General features: G+C 43.7%; 1 protein-coding gene across 1 annotated transcript; it reads left to right on the forward strand.

Annotated features, from left to right (window-relative positions):
* The first annotated feature begins 736 nt into the window (after positions 1–736).
* Positions 737–22,835, forward strand: LOC115393757 (5-hydroxytryptamine receptor 3C-like). Its single transcript, XM_030098864.1, has 12 exons — positions 737–841; positions 1,151–1,232; positions 1,778–1,941; positions 17,416–17,460; positions 17,581–17,690; positions 20,665–20,834; positions 20,945–21,108; positions 21,819–22,029; positions 22,115–22,264; positions 22,350–22,423; positions 22,599–22,728; positions 22,825–22,835. The coding sequence occupies exons 1-12, from the start codon at positions 737–739 to the stop codon at positions 22,833–22,835; spliced, it is 1,416 nt and encodes a 471-aa protein (XP_029954724.1).
* Positions 22,836–23,814: the final 979 nt, after the last annotated feature.

Raw genomic sequence — 23,814 nt, forward strand, 5'->3', positions numbered from 1 at the left:
GGGAGCTCCTCCAATGGGGTGGGAGCTGGACAGAGTTAAGCGGAGCCTTGGGGAGATGCTACATTCGTGCTACATGCTAGTTTTCCAAGATCGCCGACCCTAGCTTTAAAGAAACCTCACTCAGAACTCAACGACTTCAATAACTTCCATTCCATTTCTGTCAGAGAATGCAGAAAAAAACAAAAGTTACATCCCAAATTTACTGTCAAATCTTCAACAGTAATCTCTATGAAGAGTTTTAGTTTGCGTGGGAGGAGGGTAACTGAAGTCACCCGAGACTCAACATGGGCTGATTACTTCCTCTCCATAATGTCACTCATACATCAGAGGACTTTGACTTTGAAAAGATTCAGAAAAGGCTCTTGGAAAACTATCAGCTCCCACCTTCCTACATGTAAATACAAATGTTTAGAGTTTTTTAATAACAGCCTAGTCTCAGACTGAGATTTAAAAAAAAAAAAAAAAAAAGACTTGTAACAGGTTAAAAGGTTTAACAGGTTTGATATTATTGCAAACCCAAGACTGGAAAAAGATTGGTGCAAAACAGCAATGATGACAAGCCTAAACTAAACGATTGAGAGGATCTGTGACTCCAGCTAAAATCCTAGATTTCCAAAAGATTTTCAGTTTTTAGTCTAGGACTGTGAAAATCTTTTGGTTTAAGCCCAGTTTAAGAAGGTGAAAAAGCAGCCAGGCCAGACATGCAGCGTCTCCGAGGGGGGCCCAGGACAACAGCATGATTGGCTTAGGCTACCTTTGTGAGGCCAATGACGGCTTGCCCCATTCCCTCCCCAAGGGGGCCCTGTGGTGTCAGGACTCCTCCTGTGGCAACGCCTTGAAGGTACCCTGCCTCCCTATCTTCTGCCCTCAGTGGTGCCTGGTTAGCCCGGTCCATCTGACTAGCCTTTCCACCAGCAGCACCGCCACACTGACCCATGCCTTGGTCACTCCCTTCCTGCACTACTGCATTTCCCCATCCATCAGGTCTCCCTCTCAAATGTATCCATAAACTCCTACTAGTTCAAAATGCTGCCACTGTGTCATCACCAAAACTTCTTCAATCCATGGCATTGCCATAGTTCTCCAGAGCCTCCACAGACTCTCGATTTAACTACACATTCATTTTAAAGTTTTACTTGTGACGTTCAAGGCCCTCCATAACCTTGCTCCTCTGTACCTCACTGACCTCTTCCGCATCTTCTGGTCCAGTCACACTCTCAGATTTGCCTCCTGTCAGCCTCACTGGCCTGCATGAGGACAATGATGTCCAGAATCTTCAGCCACTCGGCCCATGCAGTCATAGAAGTTTCTTTTTTTCTTTTTTCCCTAAGTGTCTTTCTTACCGGACCTCTATGGGCTGATGATGATATGACTGGTGTAGGAAAATGTGCTTTTTGCTATGGGCAATGTGGGCAAGTGCCCAGGGCTGAGTCACTGATGGAGCGTGCAATATCAGCTGGGTAGTTATGTTCATTGTATGGGCTTATTTGGTTTCCTTCGTGATTTTCACATTCTACACATTTGAATTTGACCTGAAATACTGCTGTTTTGTAATGATGTGTCCTTCTAAAGTTGAGGTGACAAAGATTTCGATATGCAGCATCTCAGTGGGAAACAGTCATTATGTACACGTCAACTGGTGAACTTAGTCAGCAGGAAAAATTCGGAGCTACATCTTAAAAGAAGACTTGATTGTGTTGGTCCCCCAAACCTGCAACAGTATTCACTATATTTTTAAATGGCATAATACAGAATGTGTCTCTCTGTTTTTTTTCAGATAATGTGACAAAACATGAGGAGAACTGCAGCTATCAAGCTATTTTGGACAAGCTCAACCTGACAACAAACAAACAACGGTTTACCATGAGTCGGCCTGTCAAACACTTTAAAGGCGTTACTTTTGTATACTTCGGAATTATGATTTCCTCCATTCTTGATGTGGTAAGTTTTGATTTCTCTGCTTTCATTCTTTGTTTCTACATACAGTGCAATGCCATCCATTCATCCATCCATCCTTTTGGAGATGTTTTGGGAACAGATGCCTATCTTAGCCTTTAAGGTCAATGAGCAGTTTACCTTTCACTTATTTTTTTGGGGTTGTGGGAGAAATATTAAGTATGTATGATAAAAATGATGGGCAAAAATGCAAACTCTTATGTCCATTAGCCAGCAGATTGCATGCAGTACACCGCAGATCAGTTTGGTCATGATGCAACTGATCTCAAAAACGTTAAAGCAGAACTATGCAACTTTTTTATTTCAGTAATGTTTTTCAGAATCCCTGTGGGGGTAAACAAAGACATGGCATGGTGACTCGCCGGTCCCTCTAATCCTACCAGTGTCTGTGTCCTGAAAACAGTACTTGCAACTTTCAGAGGAGCGGACCGTCTACATCTCGCGAGAACAAACCTGCTTTACGGCACTCATATGGGCAGTCTTGTGCATGAACGAGTTCAATGAACAGCGTTCACTGAACACGTTCATATTTACGGTGAATTGTGAACTGAGTGATTCAGTTTTCATATCATGAACGTGAACGAGAGCGCCGCTCACTTTGGCAAGAATGAGTGGCACACGCAGTTCACGTTCGCGCTCATTTGAAAAGTCCGGTTTTACGGCACAGTGAAGGGCAGTGGGGACAAGGCAGCGTTGCGGATTAAACGAGGGATCCCCGTATGTAATGACGTGATGACGTGCACAGTAAACAGGAAGTAGGACAGTCAAAAACAAGCAGAAAAACACAATTTTATTAAAAATCCCGAGAGAACAAACACTGGAGAAGCAAGATGGAAGCAAACTGTGAAACAGCGAGTTGTATAAAGAGCTCCGTGGCAAAATACGAGCGATCGTCCGGCCGGTGTTATGGATTAACGGGTTCCCGTGTTAACGAATGATGGCGAGGTCTGTGTAAACACATGCTGATAACAGCAGTTGTTAAAGTAAGACTCACAAAAGACTTTAAACGTATACACTCACTGTAACTGTCGATAACCGACGTTCGCCAGAACGAGTACATGTTTCAGCCATGTATTGGTCACAAGCTAACACGGGCACCAGTTAATTCGAAACATCGGCATGGAGCAGAGCTCGGCATGGCGTTGCTCCGGTCAGGGGAGCCACTCCTTCAGTAGCGTATCGTGGAGATGTTGGGACACTATTTGAGTAGATATCAGCAGATGAAAACACTCTGTATGGCGCTGAGGACGGCTGCTGCAGAGCTGTTGTTTCCCCACAGGCCTGGGGTTTGGACCGGCTGTGGTTTGGGGGACTGCTGGCTCTGGGGGGTGCATGCCTGTCTGCGTCGGTGGAGTTTGGGGGTGGGGGCGGCAGTTGTGGGTGGCGGGGGGGCCTGGATGTGGGGTCCGGTGTTCCCTTGCCTTCCGGGAGGGTCTCCCACAGGACATGACGGTTGGATGACGTGGGAATGTGAGTGTGTTTGGGGTAGGGTGGACTGTGTGTGTGTGTGTGTGTGTGTGTGTGTGTGTGTGTGTGTGTGTGTGTGTGTGCATGTGTATGTGCTTGCTGGTGTGTGAGTGTGTCAGAATGTGAGTATGTTTGGTCAATCAATCAATCAATCAATTTATTTTTGTATAGCCCAGTATCACAACAACAGTTGCCTCAGAGGGCTTCAAGATGTTACATTGGTCGGCAAAAGTAAAAACAGTGAATAAGCATAATGGTAATCTGTCAATATTTACAGTAACGAGACAGAACGAAGCAACCACCGCCTTCGACCCTCACATCCGGCAAGAAAAAACTCCAAAAACCCAGTGGGAAAAGAAGAAATCTTGGGGAGAACCACAGTATGGAGGGATCCCTCTCCCAGGGACGGACAGCTATGGCAACAGTTAGCATGAGACAATAAGAAGTAAAGCCTAGGACAATGTTGAGGACAGTCCGTTGGACGGTCCAGCACAAGAACCACGGATCCCAGCAGTAGAACCGAAGCCAGTCCACGGGCAGGACCGACAGGAGTGTCCTCCCGGTCCGGACGGAGCTTGTTCATAGGTCCTCGTAATAGTGGAGTCAGCAACTGAAACTGGAGAAGACTCCCCCTCGAAGGGGGGGACAACAGGTGAAAAGCAATGAACGGACTAAAGGGAATAACATTCAGACATTAGAGGACAGGGCTCAGTGCACCGTACTTCCCACAGCATTCTAGCTCCTGGGGCAGCTTTGTGGATACTTAACTGTTTAAACTAGTATTTAGTTAGTATAGTTTAGTTTAATTTAGTTTGGTTTAGTTTAATTTTGTTTAGTGTAATTTGGTTTGGTTTAGTTTAGTTGAGTTTAGTTTAGTTTAGTTTGGTTTGGTTTAGTTTGGTTTACTGTAGTTTGGTTTGGTTTACTTTAGTTTGGTTTGTTTTAGTTTAGTTTAGTTTAGTTTAGTATAATTTAGTTTAGTTTAGTTTAGTTTAGTTTGGTTTGGTTTAGTTTGGTTTACTGTAGTTTGGTTTGGTTTACTTTAGTTTGGTTTGTTTTAGTTTAGTTTAGTTTAGTTTAGTATAATTTAGTTTAGTTTAGTTTGGTTTAATTTAGTTTAGTTTAGTTTGGTTTACTGTAGTTTGGTTTGGTTTACTTTAGTTTGGTTTGTTTTAGTTTAGTTTAGTTTAGTATAATTTAGTTTAGTTTAGTTTAATTTAGTTTAGTTTAGTTTGGTTTACTGTAGTTTGGTTTGTTTTAGTTTGGTTTAGTTTAGTTTAGTTTGGTTTAGAGTCCCTAGCTGACCTGATCATAGGCTGCATCGAAGAGAAACGTCTTGAGCCTAACCTTAAATGTGGAGACTGTGTCTGCCTCTTTGACACCACTTGGAAGCTGGTTCCATAAAAATGGTGCCTGATAGCTAAAGGCTCTTCCACCTAGTGTCCATTTAGAGACTCTAGGAGTCACCAGTAACCCTGCATTTTGAGAGCGAAGTGCTCTGATTGGTTGATAAGGCGTTAAAGCATCTTGGAGATAGGTTGGAGCCATCCCATTTAGGATTTTGTAAGTGAGGAGAAGGATTTTAAATCTAACTCTAAACTCGACTGGAAGCCAGTGAAGAGATTTTAAAACGGGAGTAATGTGTTCACGTCTTCTAGTTCCAGTTAATAATCTGGCGGCCACATTTTGAACCAACTGAAAGTTTTTTAATACACTTTTTGGGCAGGCTGCGAGAAGGGAGTTGCAGTAGTCCAATCTCGCAGAAACAAATGCATGGATGAGTTTTTCTGCATCGCTTCTAGGTAGAATGTTTCTTATTTTAGCTATATTGCGCAAGTGGAAATATGCTGTTTTACAAGCCAGGTTGATGTGTGCTTTAAATGAGATATCTTGATCAAATAAGACCCCGAGGTTCCTCACAGTAGAGGAGGAGGATACACTGACGTTATCTAAGGTGATAATCTGTTTGGATAGACACTCTCTCAGTTTATGGGGGCCTAGTATAATGACCTCTGTTTTGCCAGGATTCAGACGGAGATAGTTCGTAGTCATCCAGGTTTTAATTTCTCTGATACAGTCACTGAGTCTGTCTATTTGATTAGTTTGATCAGGTTTCATAGATAAATACAGTTGTGTGTCATCTGCATAGCAATGAAAATTGATATCGTGACTTCTAATTATGTTCCCTAAAGGAAGCATATATAACAGAAATAAAATTGGCCCGAGCACGGACCCTTGAGGAACCCCATAACTGACCTGGGAGCACGGTGAGGACTGTTGGTTAACGTGAACAAATTGGTACCTATTAGATAAATAGGATTTGAACCAGCAGAGGGCTTTTCCTCTGATGCCAACCTCACATTCTAACCTCTGCAGGAGAATATTGTGGTCGATTGTATCAAAAGCTGCACTGAGGTCTAGGAGAACCAGGATTGAGACTAGACCTGCGTCAGCCGCCAATAGCAAGTCATTAGTGACTTTAACTAACGCAGTCTCAGTGCTGTGATAAGCTCTATATCCTGACTGAAATTTCTCAAATAAACTATTGTCCTGTAGGTGGCGGTAAAGCTGTTTAACCACAACTTTTTCCAGGACTTTTGAAATAAAAGGCAGATTTGATATCGGTCTGTAGTTAGCTAGAATATCAGGATCGAGATTAGGTTTTTTCAGCAGTGGTTTGATTACTGCGAATTTAAATGACTGTGGCACATAGCCATTTTCTAGAGAGGTATTTATTATAGTTATGATCGTATTTAAGATAACTGGAAGAATATCTTTGAAAAGCTTAGTTGGAATTGGATCTAGGAGACAGGTTGAGGTTTTAGAAGACATTACAATTGAAGTAATCTCAGCTCCATTTACTAATGAGAAACTATCTAGTATTTCAGGTATTTCAGGTGGAGGCAGTGGCTGGATTCCCTGAGCTTGATCTGAGGAAAGCGCTTCACTGATTTTACCTCTAATGGTTATGATTTTATCATTAAAGAATTTAAGAAAGTCATGGCAGTTTAAAGATTCTGGGATTACTGGTTCCACTACAGTATGACTGTTTGTCAGTCTGGCTACAGTGTTGAATAGAAACCGAGGGTTATTTTTGTTTATTTCTATTAAACGAGAGTAATATAATGTCTTGGCTTTAAAAATAATTTGTTTATAGCTTAGCAAGCTACATTTCCAGGCCTTCAGAGATTGTTCTGATTTAGATTTACGCCACAGTCTTTCTAATTGCCGAGTTTTTTGTTTGAGAACACGGGTTTCAGAATTAAACCATGGAGCAACGCGCCTGGGTCGATTGGTTTTCAGCTGCAATGGGGCCACTACGTCAAGGGCAGATTTTAGTGAGTGCATAGCACTGTCAACAAACTGATCACTATTATCACCACTGGTCAATAAGCTCATTTCTGTGAGTTCACAGGATAATGCAGCAAATGCAGGCTGGATCAATTCTTTGTACCGAGCCACAGATTTTTCAGATAATGTCCGTATCAGCTGAATTTTATCTTTTTGAGCACAGTAGTCTTCAATCAAAACCTGAAAAGTAATTAAAAAATGGTCTGAGAGTATAGGGTTCTGAGGGAGAACATTTAGGTCACTGACTTCTATCCCATATGTTAAGACCAGATCCAGGGTGTGCTTGTGACTATGAGTGGATTCATCAACATTTTGAGTGAAACCGATACTATCTAATACTGCAATAAACGCATTACTCAAACTATCACCAGAATCATCCACATGGATGTTAAAGTCACCTATTATAAGGATCTTGTTATGAGTCAATACTATATTGCTTAAAAACTCTGAGAACTCAGTTAAAAAGTCAGAGTAAGGACCAGGAGGTCGATACACAATAATTAATAGCACAGCTTTTTGATTCTTCCAATTTGGACAAGTAAGCGTTAGTATTAAGCTTTCGAAAGAGTTGAATTTAACATTAGTTTTGGGTTTAAGAAGAAGACTGGAGTGGGAAATCACTGCCACACCTCCACCTCGACCTGTTGATCTAGCTGTTTGGAAATTAACATAGGTTGGAGGGGTACATTCATTGAGCCTCACATAATCATCTTGCTGGAGCCAAGTTTCTGTTAGAGCAAGGAGATCAATATTATTGTCACCGATAAGGTCATTAACTAACAGAGATTTAGTGGAGATTGCTCTAATGTTTAGTAGACCACATTTTATGTATTTCCTACTGGAAGAGTTATTCTGTCTCGTACAGGTGTTAAGCTTTTTACCCATTGACTTTTTTTTAATGCTTTGAGCACTTTGGACAGACTCAGTCTCTGTTAGCCTAGGTAAACCTCCATGCTTGACTTGTAAAAATCCGGGAGCAGGATTAGTGACGGGATCAACAAGATCAACAGAGGAGCGTTCTACACGACTGCTCTGCGCCCGGGGCTCATAGCTGGATTGTCAATTTAGAGTACGAAGCCGATCAGCCATATTGCGAGCTAAAAGGGCTGCACCATCCAAAGTTGGGTGGATGCCGTCCCTGCGGATGAGCCCAGGCTTTCCCCAGAAGGTGCACCAGTTGTTTAGAAAAATAACTCCGTTTTCCTCACTCCATCTAGACAACCAGCGATTGAATGATGAAAGTCGGCTATACATTTCATCATTGACCAAATTGGGCAGGGGACCAGAGAATATTACGGCATCAGACATCGACTTAGCCAATTCACACACCGAGGCTACTTGTAATTTGAGCACCTCTGATTGTCTCCGCCTGGCATCATTACCGCCTGCGTGAATCACGACTCGACGGAATCTCCTACCTTCCTGTTTTAAAAGCCTAAGGTTCCCCTCGATGTCCCCCACTCTGGCCCCCGGGTAACACCTAACCTTCACCGCTGGCAGCTTCACGTCTCTAACTATAGAGCTGCCAATCACCAGCGTGTCCAGTTCAGCCGGCGTGTCGTCGCTGAGGGGAGAGAACCTATTGCAGACGTGAAGCGGTTCTTGGAGTGCTACGTGGCGGTGCTTAGCACTAGCCTTCCTCCGGACTGTCACAAACCGGTCCTGGTCTTGTCCCGGCTGCTCGGGACACGCTGCGGGGCTAGGCTTACTAACACTCCTCTCACTGCGGGAACGGGCTGCGAGCCCTGCCGCTACCTCGCTATAGCTAGCGCTGCCCTGCCCCTCACATCTGCGCAGCCGCTCCTCTAACTCGGTTACCCTGGCCTCCAGCGCTGTCAATACACTGCACTTTACGCAAATACCCCTATCGTCAAGGGAGGCAGGGTTCTGACTCAACATACGGCACACTGAGCAGGAAAGAAAAGAAGACAGAGGGGAGGACGCCATAGCGGTCCCGGCGGACCAAGCTAGTTAGCACGCTAAGCTAGTTAGCACGCCGGTGGCGCTAACGGCGGAGAAGAAATGTAATTCACGAGAGATCGCTTGGTCAATCGGGGGCGAAGTAACCCCGGGGGCGTAAATAACCCCGATTTTTGATTGCTTCGTGAATTAACAGTAATAGCAAGAGAGAGACAGCAAGCACTTCAGTCGCTCGCAGGCTGCAGCAAGCTTCACCAACACGGAAAACACTCACCGGAGTGACGTCAGACCGGTTTAGTTTGGTTTAGGGATGTGTGTGAGTGTGTGTGTGTGTGTGTCTGTGTGTGCGTTTGTGTGTGTGCGTGCGTGTGTGTGAGTGCACGCATGTGTGTTTGTGTGTCAGTGTGAGCGACTGGGTGTGAGTGTTGGGTTGGGGCGGGGGGGGAGTGAGGTGGGAGAGGACAGGGTTGGAGGGGTGGGTCGGGGGGTGGATGGGCAGGCCGGGGGGGTGGGGGTGGGGGGGGGCCTGTTCCTGTTAACCTATCTGAAGGTTCATACAGGAGGCAAGGGGGAGCGCCGCACACGGAGCGGCTCGCGCCATGGAACGCTGAAAACTGAAAGAAGGTGGAAACAACCGATCACTGCCGGCTCAGTTGATGTCTGACCGGATTTGCGGAGCGCAGCAGAAATGGCTTCCTGTATGAACTCCTGTATGAACAACCAAGCGCCTGCGTGCTGACACTTCCGCGCGCAGCGCCCTGGCGTCCTGTGTGAACCAGGCGTTAGGTATTCACGGCTGTCAGAACCAAAAAGACCGAAAAAACCTTTGTCTGACGAGCGGAAACAAAGGAAACGGGAGTGGGACACTCTCTACACGTGGGAGCGGGGGTGGGGGGGGGGGGGGGGGGGGGGGGGGTGATGCGGAGAACTACGACAGTGAGCTTTCAAGGACACAAGTAGGGGGAGCGCAAGAGCAAAAGTTGCATAGTTCTCCTTTAAAGCTACAATACCTGATTCTCTGGATTGGAACTGTAAACCACGCCCCCTTCTTCACGCCACTCTCAAACAGTCCCTCCCTCTCCCTCTCCCTCTCCGGAAGCTCCTTCCCCACAAGATTGCGCCCATGTACATGCAGAAGATGGTCAGAAGACGGTCACTATGATGACATTTGGCGAATAATTTTGTGATCCGAATATTCACCTCCCCGCGCGCACACACACACACACACACACACACACACACACACACACACACACACACACACACACACACACACGCACAGTCTCGTATTTCTATCCTCGTGGGGACCGTCCATTGACTCCCATTCATGTCTAGCCCCTAACCCTAACCCTAACCCTAACCCTAACCCACACTAAAACAAAGCCTAACCCTAAAGAAATGTTTTTGCACTTTTACTTATTTCAGTAACAACAACATGGTCAAGAAAACACTGTTTCTCCTACTTAGGACCGGAAAAAGGTCTCCACAAGGCACGTCGTTCCACGTTTTGCTATCCTTGTGGGGACATTTGGCCCCAACAAGGATAGAAATACGAGAACACATATACACACACACACACACACAGCCAGTACAGAGGTGCTAATGCATGCTTTTGTCTCCCGTAGATTAGATTATTGTAATGCCTTGCTCTCTGGTCTTCCCAAAAAGAATATTTCGAACCTCCAGTTATTACAAAACTCAGTCGCTCGCGTGCTGACGAGGACCAGGGGGCAGGCCCACATTACACCGGTTTTACAGTCGCTGCATTGGCTCCCTGTCCACTTCAGGATTGATTTTAAAGGTCTCTTATTAGTTTTCAATTGTCTTAATGGCCTTGCGCCTTCTTATTTAGCTGATCTGTTTTTACCCTATCGACCCTCACGGGCCCTGAGGTCCTCTGGCAGCGCCTTATTGTGTGTTCCAAAAGCCAGAACCAAGACTCATGATGAGGCGGCCTTCAGGCATTACGACCCCGCCTGTGGAACAGCCTGCCAGAGAACCTCAGGACCGCAGAGACTGTTGATATTTTTAAAGGGAGGTTAAAAACACACCTTTTTAATCTGGCTTTTAATTAACCTTTTATTGTTCTTATCGCCATCATTTTTATTTTTATTATCATTTTTATTTTAATGTATTTATTTGTTCTATTTTTATTATGTACTTCTCACTTATTTTAATTTTTTTACTTTATAATCTTATCTTAGTATAAACTTTGTATCATGTCTTTTTATGTTTTTATCTGTTTTAACTCCAGTGTTTCCTTCAGGGGGTCCTTCACACCGGGAGTTGGTTCCGGTCTTCTGCTGGGGTCACTGCGCCTCTGGTCCTGGCTGGCCTGGGGGTCTCCACACTTCGGTGTGTGGGTTCCCCTTGGTCTGGCGGGGTTGGGGGTGGAGCGCTGGGGTCCCAGTATTAATGACCTTCGTCTTCTCCTGGTGTGAACGGCCCCACTGGTACTGTTTTCCCATGATGCTTAGTGCCATGCCATGCCTCCTCGGCTGTGTGCAAATAATTTGGAGTGTGTGTGTGTGTGTGTGCGCGCGTGTGAGCGTGTGTGTGTGTGTGTGTGCGCGTGTGTGTGTGTGTGTGTGTGTGTGTGTGTGTGTGTGTGTGTGTGTGTGCCTGTGTGTGTGTGGCGTATACTGATTGATGGTGCGGTTTTTATTCTTTTGTTTTTATGACTTTTTTTACTGTGCAGCACTTTGCGTTGTTTTTATAAATATGAAAAAGTGCTCTACAAATAAAGTTTGATTTGAGTTTGATTCTGTCGACAGACCTTCTCATTGCTCCAGACACAGTCTGCTTTCTCCGTCCACCAGTTTTTCAGTGTCTTTGTGTGTCTGTGTGAAGCTATCAGGCTGTGGCTCTGTCTATCTGTCTGTCTGTCACACTGTCACTTGTCAAAGCAGCGTGAGACATGTTTTGTTTGCTGTGGCGCTCTGGTTTACTGGCGGCTCGCGCGTGCACTCTTTAGTCCCTTTCACACTGGCCAAAAAAACCCGTTTAAACCCGCTAATAATGGGCTCCTCATGGCAGTGTGAAAGGGTTTAATTGGCATTTCGACCCAAGTCTTTCAACCCTGCAATCGATGCGGGTTTTTAGCGGGTCGGCTACTATCGGCTTTTAGTGGGAGGGGCAAATGGGAGTGTGAAAGGCAGACACGAGTCGACACGGTAACTTACGTGATGATGTCGACGTAGCGTGGCTACGTCAGTGCGCTTGTTGTTGTTTTTAGACACAGCGTGAGATTTCCTTCGTCAAGATGACCCAGTATTGGCAAGATAGCGAGACCAGAGAGCTCCTCTGGATCTGAGAGGAAGAGGAGATTTGTCTACAGGTAACAGGGACTGAGCTGAAAAATCATTGTTGACTTTCGCTTTGCTCCGTCGCGCTGATGATGTCATCAACAAGGGACATAATCAGCGAGTCTGCTCACCAGCAGGCAGGTCTGCGGGTAGTGTGAAAGGAGTCAAAAGGCGATTGTTAGCGGGTCGAAAACACGGGTCGACCCGCTAGTTGCAGTGTGAAAGGGGTATTTGTGGAGGTAGCTGGAGGCTGGCTTTGCCTGTGCTAAGCCTGCCCCTCCTCACCTCGAAATTTCTTTGACGGATCAGAACCCGGACCGTGCAAAGACAAAGTGACTTTGTCTTCCGGGTTTCGCCAGGATAAAATGCTTATTTATAAGGCTGAGAGAGCTCACTGATGAAACTTTCTGAACTGTGTGATTACATCACACTATGACAGTAAATCCAAATTTACTCTAAAACAAGAAAAAAAAAATCGATTACCGCAGCTTTAAGTCAAGCTCAGCTTTGCAGTAAGTAACAAACACATGTAACAACAACATCTGGAATGTCTTCATCCTGTACCTCTTCGAGTGTCTTCCATGGTCCCCAAGCACAGAGAGTGCATTAATGCCTTTGCCACTTAAACTTAAAAACCCTTTGTGGGGGCTTACCTTCATGCATAGTTTGACTGTCTTTTCTGCTTTTTCATTTGCTCTCCATCTGACTCCTTCAGCAGTTTGTGTCGCATCTCCTTGGCTCTATTTTTTCATCGCCCCTCCAAGGCTTGGCTCTTGTGCTATTGATCCTATCTCCAATAGAACCCAAGCTGTTTTCCTTATGTTGTGAGATGTGTCTATGTGTGTGTGTTCTGGAGCTCAGTGCATGAGTGAGAGAGAGAGAATGCATGTGTGTGCGTGTGCGCACGGTTGAGCTGCATGCCCGGAGAGAGAACCGCGGAGCAGAAGTGTGTGAGATGCGTGCAGGAGCATGCAGGACAGGCACGGTGACTGGGGCAGATAGGGAACTTTTGTGCAGTGCAGCAATAAAGTGCCCCAGCTCTTCAGCACTCCTCGAGCTGTTCTTTTAGCCACCAGTCTCCATGCAGAAGTAGCCTTACTTTTGGGAGTTAACCCCAGAGGAGAAATTATCCTTGGCCCTGGAGAAGATCTTCCCTGCGTCTCCCAACCACAGTTAGGAGACAGAAGGCGGGAAAGGTTAACACTTAATTACTCCCCCATAAGCTGTACTGTAACATCCAAACAAAAAAGCAAAAAAAAAAAAAAAAAACTGAAAAAAAAAAACCCCTTGATATTCCTGAGAAATGAACGACAAGAGTGTTCTGGTGTGTACTGCATTTCGCAGTACACCGTAAAAAACCCAATTACCAAAACATTGACTCAATTAGAAGATTGCTAAGGCAAGTTGAAATAGACCATTGGCTCAAGTGTTGTTATTGGGAAAGCCAGTTAATAAATGTTTGTACAATTATTCATAAAAAATATTGAGTCAGGTGATAAATTGTTGTTGGGTGAACGCCCACAATGGCTGATATTGACTCAACTAACATACAGTAATTGAGTGAATGGATTGGACAAGTTTTGCATTTGTTGACTGAACAAATGTGGGCGGCGTCATTTGCGGTAATGAACTTCGAGCAAAGGAAGTACGGCAAAGCCACAAAGTTTGTCGACACGGCCTCACGGAGGGACGAGGAGTGACAGGTAAGCAACACTGTGCGTTTGCTTATTAACATTGTCAATCTCTGAAACCAGAGTCAAAAGAAATTTGTTTTTCTGTGGAATCTGTTCTTGGGGGACTGTAACATTTTTTGCTTGCTAGCTAGCCAGTTAGCTTGGGTAGCCGGGCAGCTAACTTACATATTACCCCTCTAATTCATAAGGTCAATGTTAAGCCAGCTAACAGCATTAGCTGTCTAACAGCGCCCGAGGCCCCACGAGCAGCACGTCCGCACGTTAGCCAAACCCGCGGGGCAGGGTTTAGCTAAAGCTAGCTCCGGTCCCGCGAGCGGCACGTCCGCCCGTAAGCCTGCTAGCTGACGCTTGCTCCGGTCCCGCGAGCGGCACGTCCGCCTGCTAGCTGACGCCTAGCTCCTGTCCCGCGAGCGGCACGTTCGCCCGTTAGCCGGCTAGCTGACACTCGCCCCGGCGTGGGCATAGCAGCGCCTCTGTGCGAGAGCTGTTGGCGGACGAACGCCGTCAGCTCGTTGGCCAGCTCGCTCTAGCATAGATTTATAATATGGTTTTGCCTGGTAAACAGCCTAGCAAGCAAACCATCAGTCGGGAAGCAAACGTCTCGGCGGGAAAGCTAGCTTTGAAGGCTTTAATAAGGTCAGCTTTTCTAGCATTTGTATTTATATCAATACTTGCTCTGGAAGTAGCTGTAATCCTGTCATTCTCAAACCACTGGGTTCCCTTAACTCTGACAAAGTACAAATTGAACTAAATGGACCCCAGTCCCATTAAAGTTGTTTGAATATATAACGGTATAATGGACGATGTTTTAGCCAATGAATGGCGTGATGCGAGCGTCAACTATTGGTCCTCTGACATGTCAATCACGCTGAAGAAATGCTTGCGTCACGCCGTCAAGCGCGCTCGTCGGAGCAGCAGAGCAGGTAGGACGGTCTGGCGCATGCGCGTTTTTCAATAAGCGAGTAACAGACGTTTGGCTTCGACTTTATCGAGAAAATCCTCCATTATACCTTTAAGGAAAACACTTTTTCCTAACTTGTAAGGGTCATTTCACAGTCTCCTAAAGCAGTGGCTCCCAAACCTTTTTGCCTGTGACCCAAAGGGGAATTATGACATTTGCCAGGACCCAAACTAGTGAAAACAACAGATCTACAAGCCCACTACACATCATGAAATAAATTGGCTGTGCCGTTCTTTGGCTTCCATCTTAACTTTTTATTTTGGCATCTCTCTACTCAGGGCAGTTTCTTCTGCTTGACACAGTTTCTTCTCATTGACTTGCACTACCCTGTAAATATCTGTCGCATATCTATAGTTATGTATCTTCTCCCTCAGACGAAAGGAGGTCGTTGCTGAAGATGTGCATGTCTCCACAATCAGCCAGAGATGGCCAGCCCTATTCCTGTTGGGTCAGGTAAGTTTGTGTATGTTTTACTTTGTTCCTTCCACATAAAATGTCACACAACTGAGACAACCATATGCACTGGAGAGGGGTGGAACTAACTGTAGGTGGGAAGAGAAATCAGATGTAATGATTTTGTCAAGAGGAAGTTAGACTAATATTTCTAGAAACACAGAATAAACACAAAAACAACACCAGGGCCATGTTTCTTATACCCTAACAATAAATAAAGGGTCTGATGCCTCAAAGGTGGAATGGCCCTTTAAGCCTGGTATTGAAGATGGTCACTCTGATCTGTCCTGAGCAAGTGACATGATGCTACATCTGTGGTTTTTGCTATGATCTGTCTACAGGTTGTACATTCACAAGTTGTCTCTTCATTATCTAATTGTTTTGCAGGTACATGCAGAATTCAGAAGAGTAACAGGAAAAGAATTGATGGAAACGTTCTTCCCCTCCTTGGATGAGCACACCAGAGCTCCGCACCGTAGCTCACCACCCCACTCAAGTGACACTAAGGAGTCTGTTGGAGTACCGAGACGAGCAGGTAAGATGGAAAATAACGGACAAATGTGTCTTCATCACTTAAACCCTACTGGGTGTCCGGAGTCCCTCACGATTGAAAATAGTGTTTTCTGTTATTGTGGGTAAAGCTTCTGCTGAGAATAGCTGATCGACAAGCTCACAATGTCACATAGTGAGCTTGTCAGTCTGCTATTTTCAGTAGAAGCCGTTTTCAGTACACTGTACATACAGTAGATGTATGTATGCAGTTACAATGAATCAGCCTTTAGATTCTAGATGTGAAATGAGCTGCCTGCCCACTCCATTCCCACACTATGACTGAAAGAGTCGACATTGTAAAAAAATGTACAGTGACAGCATTACATTGTTGTTTTTTGTTTTAATTTAGAACTGTTTACTTTGTTTTCATGTTTAAGCACTTTGAGTTTACACGTCTTGTATGAAATATGCTGTATAATGTACATGTATGAACAATATGCATGTGACTTGACTTGTCCTGTGTATCCAGACCACAGAGATCGTTAAACATCGGAGGGTGGTGGCTGTCAAAGGGCTGCAGTATTACCTGGGGGAGAAAACCGAGCTTTTCAAGACCTGCCAGGTAAATCAGCATTTCAAGGAGAACATCCATCTGTCCATCAATATCATTTGGATATTGTTTTTAATTTCCTTTTTATTAATGTGCTCCATCTATAGCCAGACGGTGTTTACGAAGCCTCAAGCCCCGTGCCAATGGGTATCCTGGAGATTGTGGGGCCTCCGGGAGGCCTGGAAGCTGCGCCATTGCTACATCCTTACGAGCCTTGAACCCCAGACTTTCCTTTACAGCTTATACTGTCAGCTATTGGTGTTGCTCTGTTTTGCACTCTTTTCAAATGTTGTGTAATTTTTTGAATTTGAATTTAAATGTTTTGTTTTGTACACAGAAAAATAAACATTTAAAGTAAATTTGTCTTTATTAGTCTTTATTTAATTAGGCTATATTTTATGTTGAGTATATATCATTTAAATATTAATTCATGCAGTCATTATTATGTTATTCACTCAATTATTACTTTATAGTTGTAATGACTAATAAGTCCTAGTTGAGTGAGCACATGATGTGGAATATGACATGGTGTCAACTAATTTGTTTCAATTGGCTCAGTTAATAAGCCAACAGTCATTCGTTCTGTCAACGATTATTAAGCAATTGGCTGAATTAATAGCCAACGAAGAGTTTTTCGTTCAGTCAATGTTTTTAAATAGTAATTGTGTCAACTCAAAACATTTCGTGAAACGCTTCACCCTATGAATAATCAATTCAACCAATTTTTTTTTTAATACAGTGTACTTTGAAGGGTTACAATGACACTGGTTGGCTTTTATACTGAAATATTGGTTCTCTGAGTTGACTGTTTCTTGTTTTTTCCATTTAATCATCTCTTAAAAGACATGTTAGCTGTGACATAATATGTATAGTTTGTCTTAGTACAGGAAGCAAATAAAATCTAAAGTGGTCTGGAATTTCTTCTTCATAAAAAGGTGACAATAGTTTCAAAAAAAAAAAACAAAAAAAAAAAAACAGGTCGATCCAAATCCCATGTTTTTAACTTATTGGTAAGTAAATAGACCTTGTTGACTAGAAGCAATAAGCGATATAACAATGATAGTTTTTACCCCATTTGCACTGTAAAATGTTAAAAGATTTTTAAATGTGCTCTCAAATTGGCTATGATGTCTGATCATTTTTGAACTTGGATTTTTATGAACAACTGTTTTCATGTTTCATATTATTGTATTTCTTTGTTCTCAGAGAGAAGTTGACCAGACTCTGATTTCACATATTCGCATTTATATGGTGAGTTGTCTTGAAAGCAAAATATATTGCAAACAACTGCACAATGATTAGACTAGTTATTTAAACTATTTCTTACATTCACCCTCAATTTTTTTCCATTTTCTGAAATTTCTTGTCTAGGATTGGTTCAATCAACACATTTACTGGAGTCCAGAGGACTTTTGTGGACTTAGAAATGTCAAAGTTCCCACGACGACTTTATGGAAACCAGATATAACTATTACAGAAATGTAAGTTTGTTTTTTGTTTTTTGCATGTGCATGCATTCACACATAGGGCTACAACAGTAACTTGCTCCACAACTAAATGGTATTCATCTGAAACTGAAACAAGTACACATACATTTAAAATATCTTAAGCATGTTTATAATCCACGATCAATTCAGATTGGACATTAAATTGCACAGTAAAGTACAAATACCTAGTTACATTGAGCAACTAGATGCAAAACACAAACGCTAATTATTTTCAACACTCACAGGCATATATTTTCCTCACTCACAAAGGATGAAAAATAGTACAAAAACTCTGCCATTAACCTTCAAAACACAAACGCTAAGTAACTGTGGAAGCCCAAGAGGCTCTGTACTAATCAAAATTTAGTCACCAATATTTTTCACTTTTACCGCAAATGAATATTGGCTGTAAATGTCTGTTATCGGCTTCCTTGACTACTGATAATTGATTTCGATATCTGCCCTGAAAAAAACATATCGGTTTATCTCTCGATCCAACACAAAAACTGTATTATTATAACGTCTGCAAACAAAAGATGTGTTGAGCCTGCTGTGGAAAATAATATTTTCACCAGATGCTGAGCTACTTTACACTTCCTTTCCAAACTCTGGAAAAACATAATCATCTTTAAACTATACAAATTTTTTCAGCATGTGGTGGTGGGGCGTGGCCAAGCTCGGATGCAGCGCAGAGAGAGGGAGGTGGTGGCTGGTGTCACTCCAAGCAACACCAAAATTCAAAACATCAGCTGAAGTCTCTTTTCAGGTGTACCTCCAGCTTACGTCAAAACCTTGCCTGTCTGCCTCAATGCCTGACGGTGCCTCAACATCAGTTTAGTCTGTCCATGAAACTCTCTCCAGTCAGTTTCCATCCACCTCCCCCTCCTGGACTGGCTGTCTTTAGGCGCTGAGAGAGGGAGGAGGGAGACAAAGCAATCCTCTGCAGGTGACTTCAGTCTCTAAATAACACTCCCCACACTCCTCTCAACAGCCAGCCACCACCTCCCTCTCTCTGCCTTGCATCCGAGCTTGGTCACACTCCACCACCACACAACAATTCATTAAGTCAAATTTCATGGATTGTAGTGTTATATTGCTCATGTCGCATATGATCCTCAGTGAAACAACGCCTTTGTGCCACTTTTCATGCCTGCAAAGCTTTCGTAGATCAAACTTTAGGCATGTTTACATGGCTACAAATCCTCCTTATGATCAGATTGTAAGGTGAATCGGATTGTACATGTGTCATATAAACACCTGAATATATTTGCTTCACTCGGAGTGGATTATATTTCGGATCCGATTGTACAAGGTAGTCTACGCCGATCAATAATTCTCTTGTGCCTCATATAAACCTCAACTGACAGCGGAGCAGATTGTACGAGGGCATCGTTCTGCACATGTGTTCCCTCGTATGTAATGATTTGTGTAGCAAACAGAAATTGGGAATTTTGAAACTCAAACACACAAAGAGAAGAACAGGGTGCTGGTTGAGAAAAACTTTTTGATAAAATCTCTGACAGAGGAAATACTTGGGAGGCGAGATGGATGCAAATCGCTCAACAGTGAGTTGTTCAAAGAGCTCTGTGGTAGACTACCAGCAACCGGCAGAGTGGCAGGCCGGCAGGCAGAAAGGAGCCCCGCATGATGCAGGCCAGCCGCTGGTGTATAACTCAGCACAGGGCCGGCGCGGGCTTGTCAGGCACCCTGGGCAAACCTGACGCCCCGTGGTAGTGGCGAGGAGAGTTGCGCCGCCAGAGTTGTTGAGCGGGGGGGGGGGGCGGGGGGGGGGGTAGAATGAGAACGCAGAGTGTCGCCGAAAGTTGTTGAGCAGGGGGGGGGGGGGGGTTGCGAGCAAGCGAACCAAGCAGTGCGCTGCTCAAACAGCCGTCACAGCAGCGCAACTTTGGCGCTGCGCCTCACGGCCACATCAAGCGCCCCCCTATGGCTCGGCGCCCTGGGCAACTGCCCCGGATGCCCAGCCTAATCGCCGGCCCTGACTCAGCATAACACTGGGACACCAGCCGGAAGACCACAATGGAGCCCAGCGGGCTGGAGGCCAGCCAATGTTGTGCCGAGTTATGAGTCGGGACGCCAGCTGGAGGAGCACTCGCTCTTTGGGCAGAGTATCATGGAACACCGTTTGAGCACCATTTCAGCAGATAAAAACACTCTGCTAGGTGCTGAGGACTGCTGGCTGCAAAGTTAGAGATCAGAACCTGAAAATTTCTTCAGAGACATTACATTCGTGTCACAGATATGTTGTCCATTTGGGAAGACACCATATAATTCGCTAACCTGGCAAAAGCCAGATTGACATGACATGTGCAGCGACAGCTTCACAGGTCAATCTGGGATTTCACTCAGCAAATCCGTTCGGGGACGGAGGGACTTGCTGTAGAACTCTTTGCATTCATTGGATGGAAGGACACAATGTGCCCACCTAACCATGTTTGGTTTCAGCAAATCACCGTAAAGAAAAAAATGACATCAACAGACACACACACATCATTGCCATTCAAAAATGCGCAAAGTGCCTCTTGTTGTTTGTTTTTCAAAGAGGCAATAGAGGATTCATCCAAAACAGATTTAATTACTGTCAGGACATCCACTGTTTTCGCTAGTCATGCTAATATTATTAGCACTCCGTTGCTTCCTACTTTTGTCAAAACTTCATATCCTGCCCTAAATGACGCGTGATTTTTAGGAAAAAAATCCGAGCCTGAGCGCATAAGCGCGAGCGGTGCAAGATGGATTCTCGTGGTGTGTGTAAACAAATACCGCGAGAATTCAGCTTGCCGGCAAGGTTAATAATTCGCTTCAGCTGGGGCCTTTTTATTGAATGTGGAGTGCATTTAATGCTATTTTTTTAATCAGATTTAAAAAAAAAATGCCTATGTAAAGCAGACCCTTGAGTGAGATTCAGTGTGAAACATACTGCTTTGTGTGTGTGTTTATTCATCTATAGGGTTGAGAAGGACAAGACCCCTGTGAGTCCTTATCTTCAAATATATTATAACGGCCTTGTGAAATACTCTAATGACCAGGTGGTGGTCAGCTCCTGTAAGATGCATGTTTACAGATTCCCCTTTGACATCCAGAAGTGCAACCTCTCCTTCAGGTCTCTCATTTACAATGGTGAGACTCTTAAGCTATGCAAATCTGCACATTGTTCTATATCAACATGTGTTTTTCTGTCTTGTGGATCTTTGACACAACTTTACATCAGTTTTATTTTTCCTCCTCAGATGAAGAATTATATTTAACTTTCATTGACAACAATGCAGCAATCACCAACTGGTCCCGCAGCGTGATGCACACACAGTATGAGTGGCTGTTCTTGGAGTTGACAGTAAACAGAACAACGGAGCATTTGTACATCGGTGAAAACCAAACCATCGTTTTTTACACTGTAAGTACTTGCAGATTCAGTCACATACAAATGGAAGTTTTAGAAGCTGTGGCTCAGATGATGGATGAGGTCGTGCTTGTGAATGGGCAAGACATTGGACTGCAAGTCAACCTCATGAAAGGCAGCACCTGTTGGGACAGATTTCTCACTAGTGGTGTGAGTTTTTGTCCATCTGAAAAACATGAAAATGAATCACTGAAGTATCATGAACAAATGACATAGTTGTATGGTGCTATCGTGGTTAGCCCTCCCAAACTCATAGTGAGAAGGTGCAGTGTTCGATTCTACACCTGTGCGGTGGAGTTCTTGCTGAATGTGTGCGCACCCCTCAAAGTACTGTTGTTCCCTCCATAGTCCCAAAACTTCCAAATATAAAATCCATGTAATTTCAGGTATTTGTAATGTTTTTCTCACTTGTATTTGTGTTGCTGCTGCTGATGTAAAGGTCAGAGGGTGGTAGGATTTTCTGTTTGCATTGGGAGCACCTCACTCATCATGTAAAACACATGATATTCTTCGAGGTGGACTCAATGGATTCCAATGAACAGGAAGAATGAAGTATGAAATATTTTGGACATACACAAGATTTGAGAAAGAAGAGTATTTGATCAATGACATGAAAATAACTTTACTGTGACAGATTCATTATTCGTTCATGTCTTCTTGGAGGAAATCAGAAGCATAATGGACCTTTGTAACTTCTTCCACAGATTCACATGAAGAGGAGGTCAGTCCTCTACATCGCTAACTTCTTGGTGCCTGTCCTCTTCTTCTTTTGTCTGGACTTGAGCTCTTTCCTGATATCAGACAGTGGGGGAGAGAAGCTCAGCTTCAAGGTCACTGTGATGCTCGCCGTCACAGTCATGCAACTCATTCTCAATGAGATTCTGCCTTCCTCATCGGACAGGATCCCTCTTATAGGTAAACAAGCAGAGGCATTTTTCCAAATAGGATTGCGTTTCACTTGTCACTTCTCTACATTCATGATGCTGTCTCCTCCCTTCAGCGCTCTTCTGCATTGGGATTTTTGGTTTAATGATGTTGAGCCTCCTGGAGACAATCGTTGTGATGTATTTAATGGAGAAAGATGCCGCATCCCAAAACGAGACAAACAGAGACTTAAGCCTGAATAGGAGCAAACAAAGTTGTTTAAAAGGTAGCTACGTTATTTATATTAACTGTGAAATGCTCAATACTGATCAAACTATTTGTTAATTGTTGTTCCTGATGTATCCTCCCAGGGCTGAAGAAATGTGAAAACTGTGCATCGATCAGTGATGTTTCTCCTGGTCAAACATCATCAAACACCAAAGAGGTAAGAACTGGCTTAACCTACGAATTTGAAAATCAAAGAACAAACTGTGAAGCAAATAGTAAATTATCTCATCATTCTTCCTGTAAAGAACAAATGACGATTTTTGAATTTCATTAGAAATAACAACAAGAAACACCTGAGTGTTTTGTAAGCTGATGATCTTTTTTTTCTGCAGGACAGCAGCAGCCAGCTGATGGAGGCATCTGTCACTTTGGAAAAAATCTCAAACGAGCTGGAGCAGATTGGGAAAACAATGACAGGCATGGAGGTGGAAAAAGAAGAGAAGATACCTGGTTACTGGACCGGTGTGGCAAAGCAAATAAACAAGGTCTTCATAGTTTTTTATGTGATAAGTGCCAGTGTGTTTTTAACTGTCATCTTTTCTTTGTGGAGAATGCCAGATGAGGATTAGTGAAAATGCTGTTTCCTCACTTAACACAGAGTTTTCCTGATGTAACATCTGTGTTCACATGTGTTTTGTTTCCATTGACTAAAAGCAAAAAAACTGTTATATAATGTTATTCATACCTTCCAGTCTTTCATCATTATAACCCTGACAGGAAACTGAGCTCTCACAATGTTCCTCTTCAAGAAATACACAATAATATACATTGATAAGTGTGGTAAGGTTACTCAATAAAGTTACTCATTGCTGTATATTCATAATCACGTGGTGATGAAAACATATTAAACTGTATACTTAATGAATGTAACAATTTTTTTGAATGTCCTGTTCCTGCTGTTGTCCAAGCTTGTATTTTAGGGTCCATTCTAAATGCTGTGAATTAAAGAGGAAAGGAGGCGCTTGTGTGGGTTCTGTATAAGCACACATCACAAATCAACATGCAGAAGTCTCCCAAAAAGAGTCAGTCATGCATACATGAGTAATGTGTTACAAATATCAAACTCCACTATGCATCACCCAGTGCATTCTAACCAAGTGCCTCTGACATCCACAACACTGCCCGCTTACTCCAGTCGGATGTGACACACTCTTTCCTAAGGTGAACGCCTGATGGCAAAAAGCATGCTGAGTAACACCTTACAAACTCCTCTGCACTGAACTTTTTGTTTGTTGAGTAATATTTTTTATATATGGTATAGTTTCATTTCTACATACATACAGAGGAATTTAACTTAAAATTGCATGTTGCACAGATTTCCAGTCCATTATTGATGCCACACCTTCAGATAATTTAGACTCTCCATGAAAGCTTCACTGTGCTTTTATCAGCTTCAGTTTGTTCCATCTGTTGTAGATTATCTTTTCTGTCTCAATTCAGCACATTTAATATGATAACTGAACTTACACCTCATTGCAGCTTTTCAAAGTCAGATGCTCTCGTAGACAGGGCACGGCTCATCTCAGTCCGAATATCCAGATGCTGACG

This window comes from Salarias fasciatus, chromosome 8 (genome assembly GCF_902148845.1).
Source record: "Salarias fasciatus chromosome 8, fSalaFa1.1, whole genome shotgun sequence".
NCBI classification, from domain to species: domain Eukaryota; kingdom Metazoa; phylum Chordata; class Actinopteri; order Blenniiformes; family Blenniidae; genus Salarias; species Salarias fasciatus.

Coding starts and splice junctions, on each gene's coding strand:
- LOC115393757 (XM_030098864.1), top strand. CDS start 737: ATGATTGGCTTAGGCTACCTTTGTGAGGCCAATGACGGCTTGCCCCAT. Junction 17,461..17,580: donor CACATATTCGCATTTATATG/GTGAGTTGTCTT, acceptor TTTCTTGTCTAG/GATTGGTTCAATCAACACAT. Junction 21,109..21,818: donor AAACCATCGTTTTTTACACT/GTAAGTACTTGC, acceptor CTTCTTCCACAG/ATTCACATGAAGAGGAGGTC.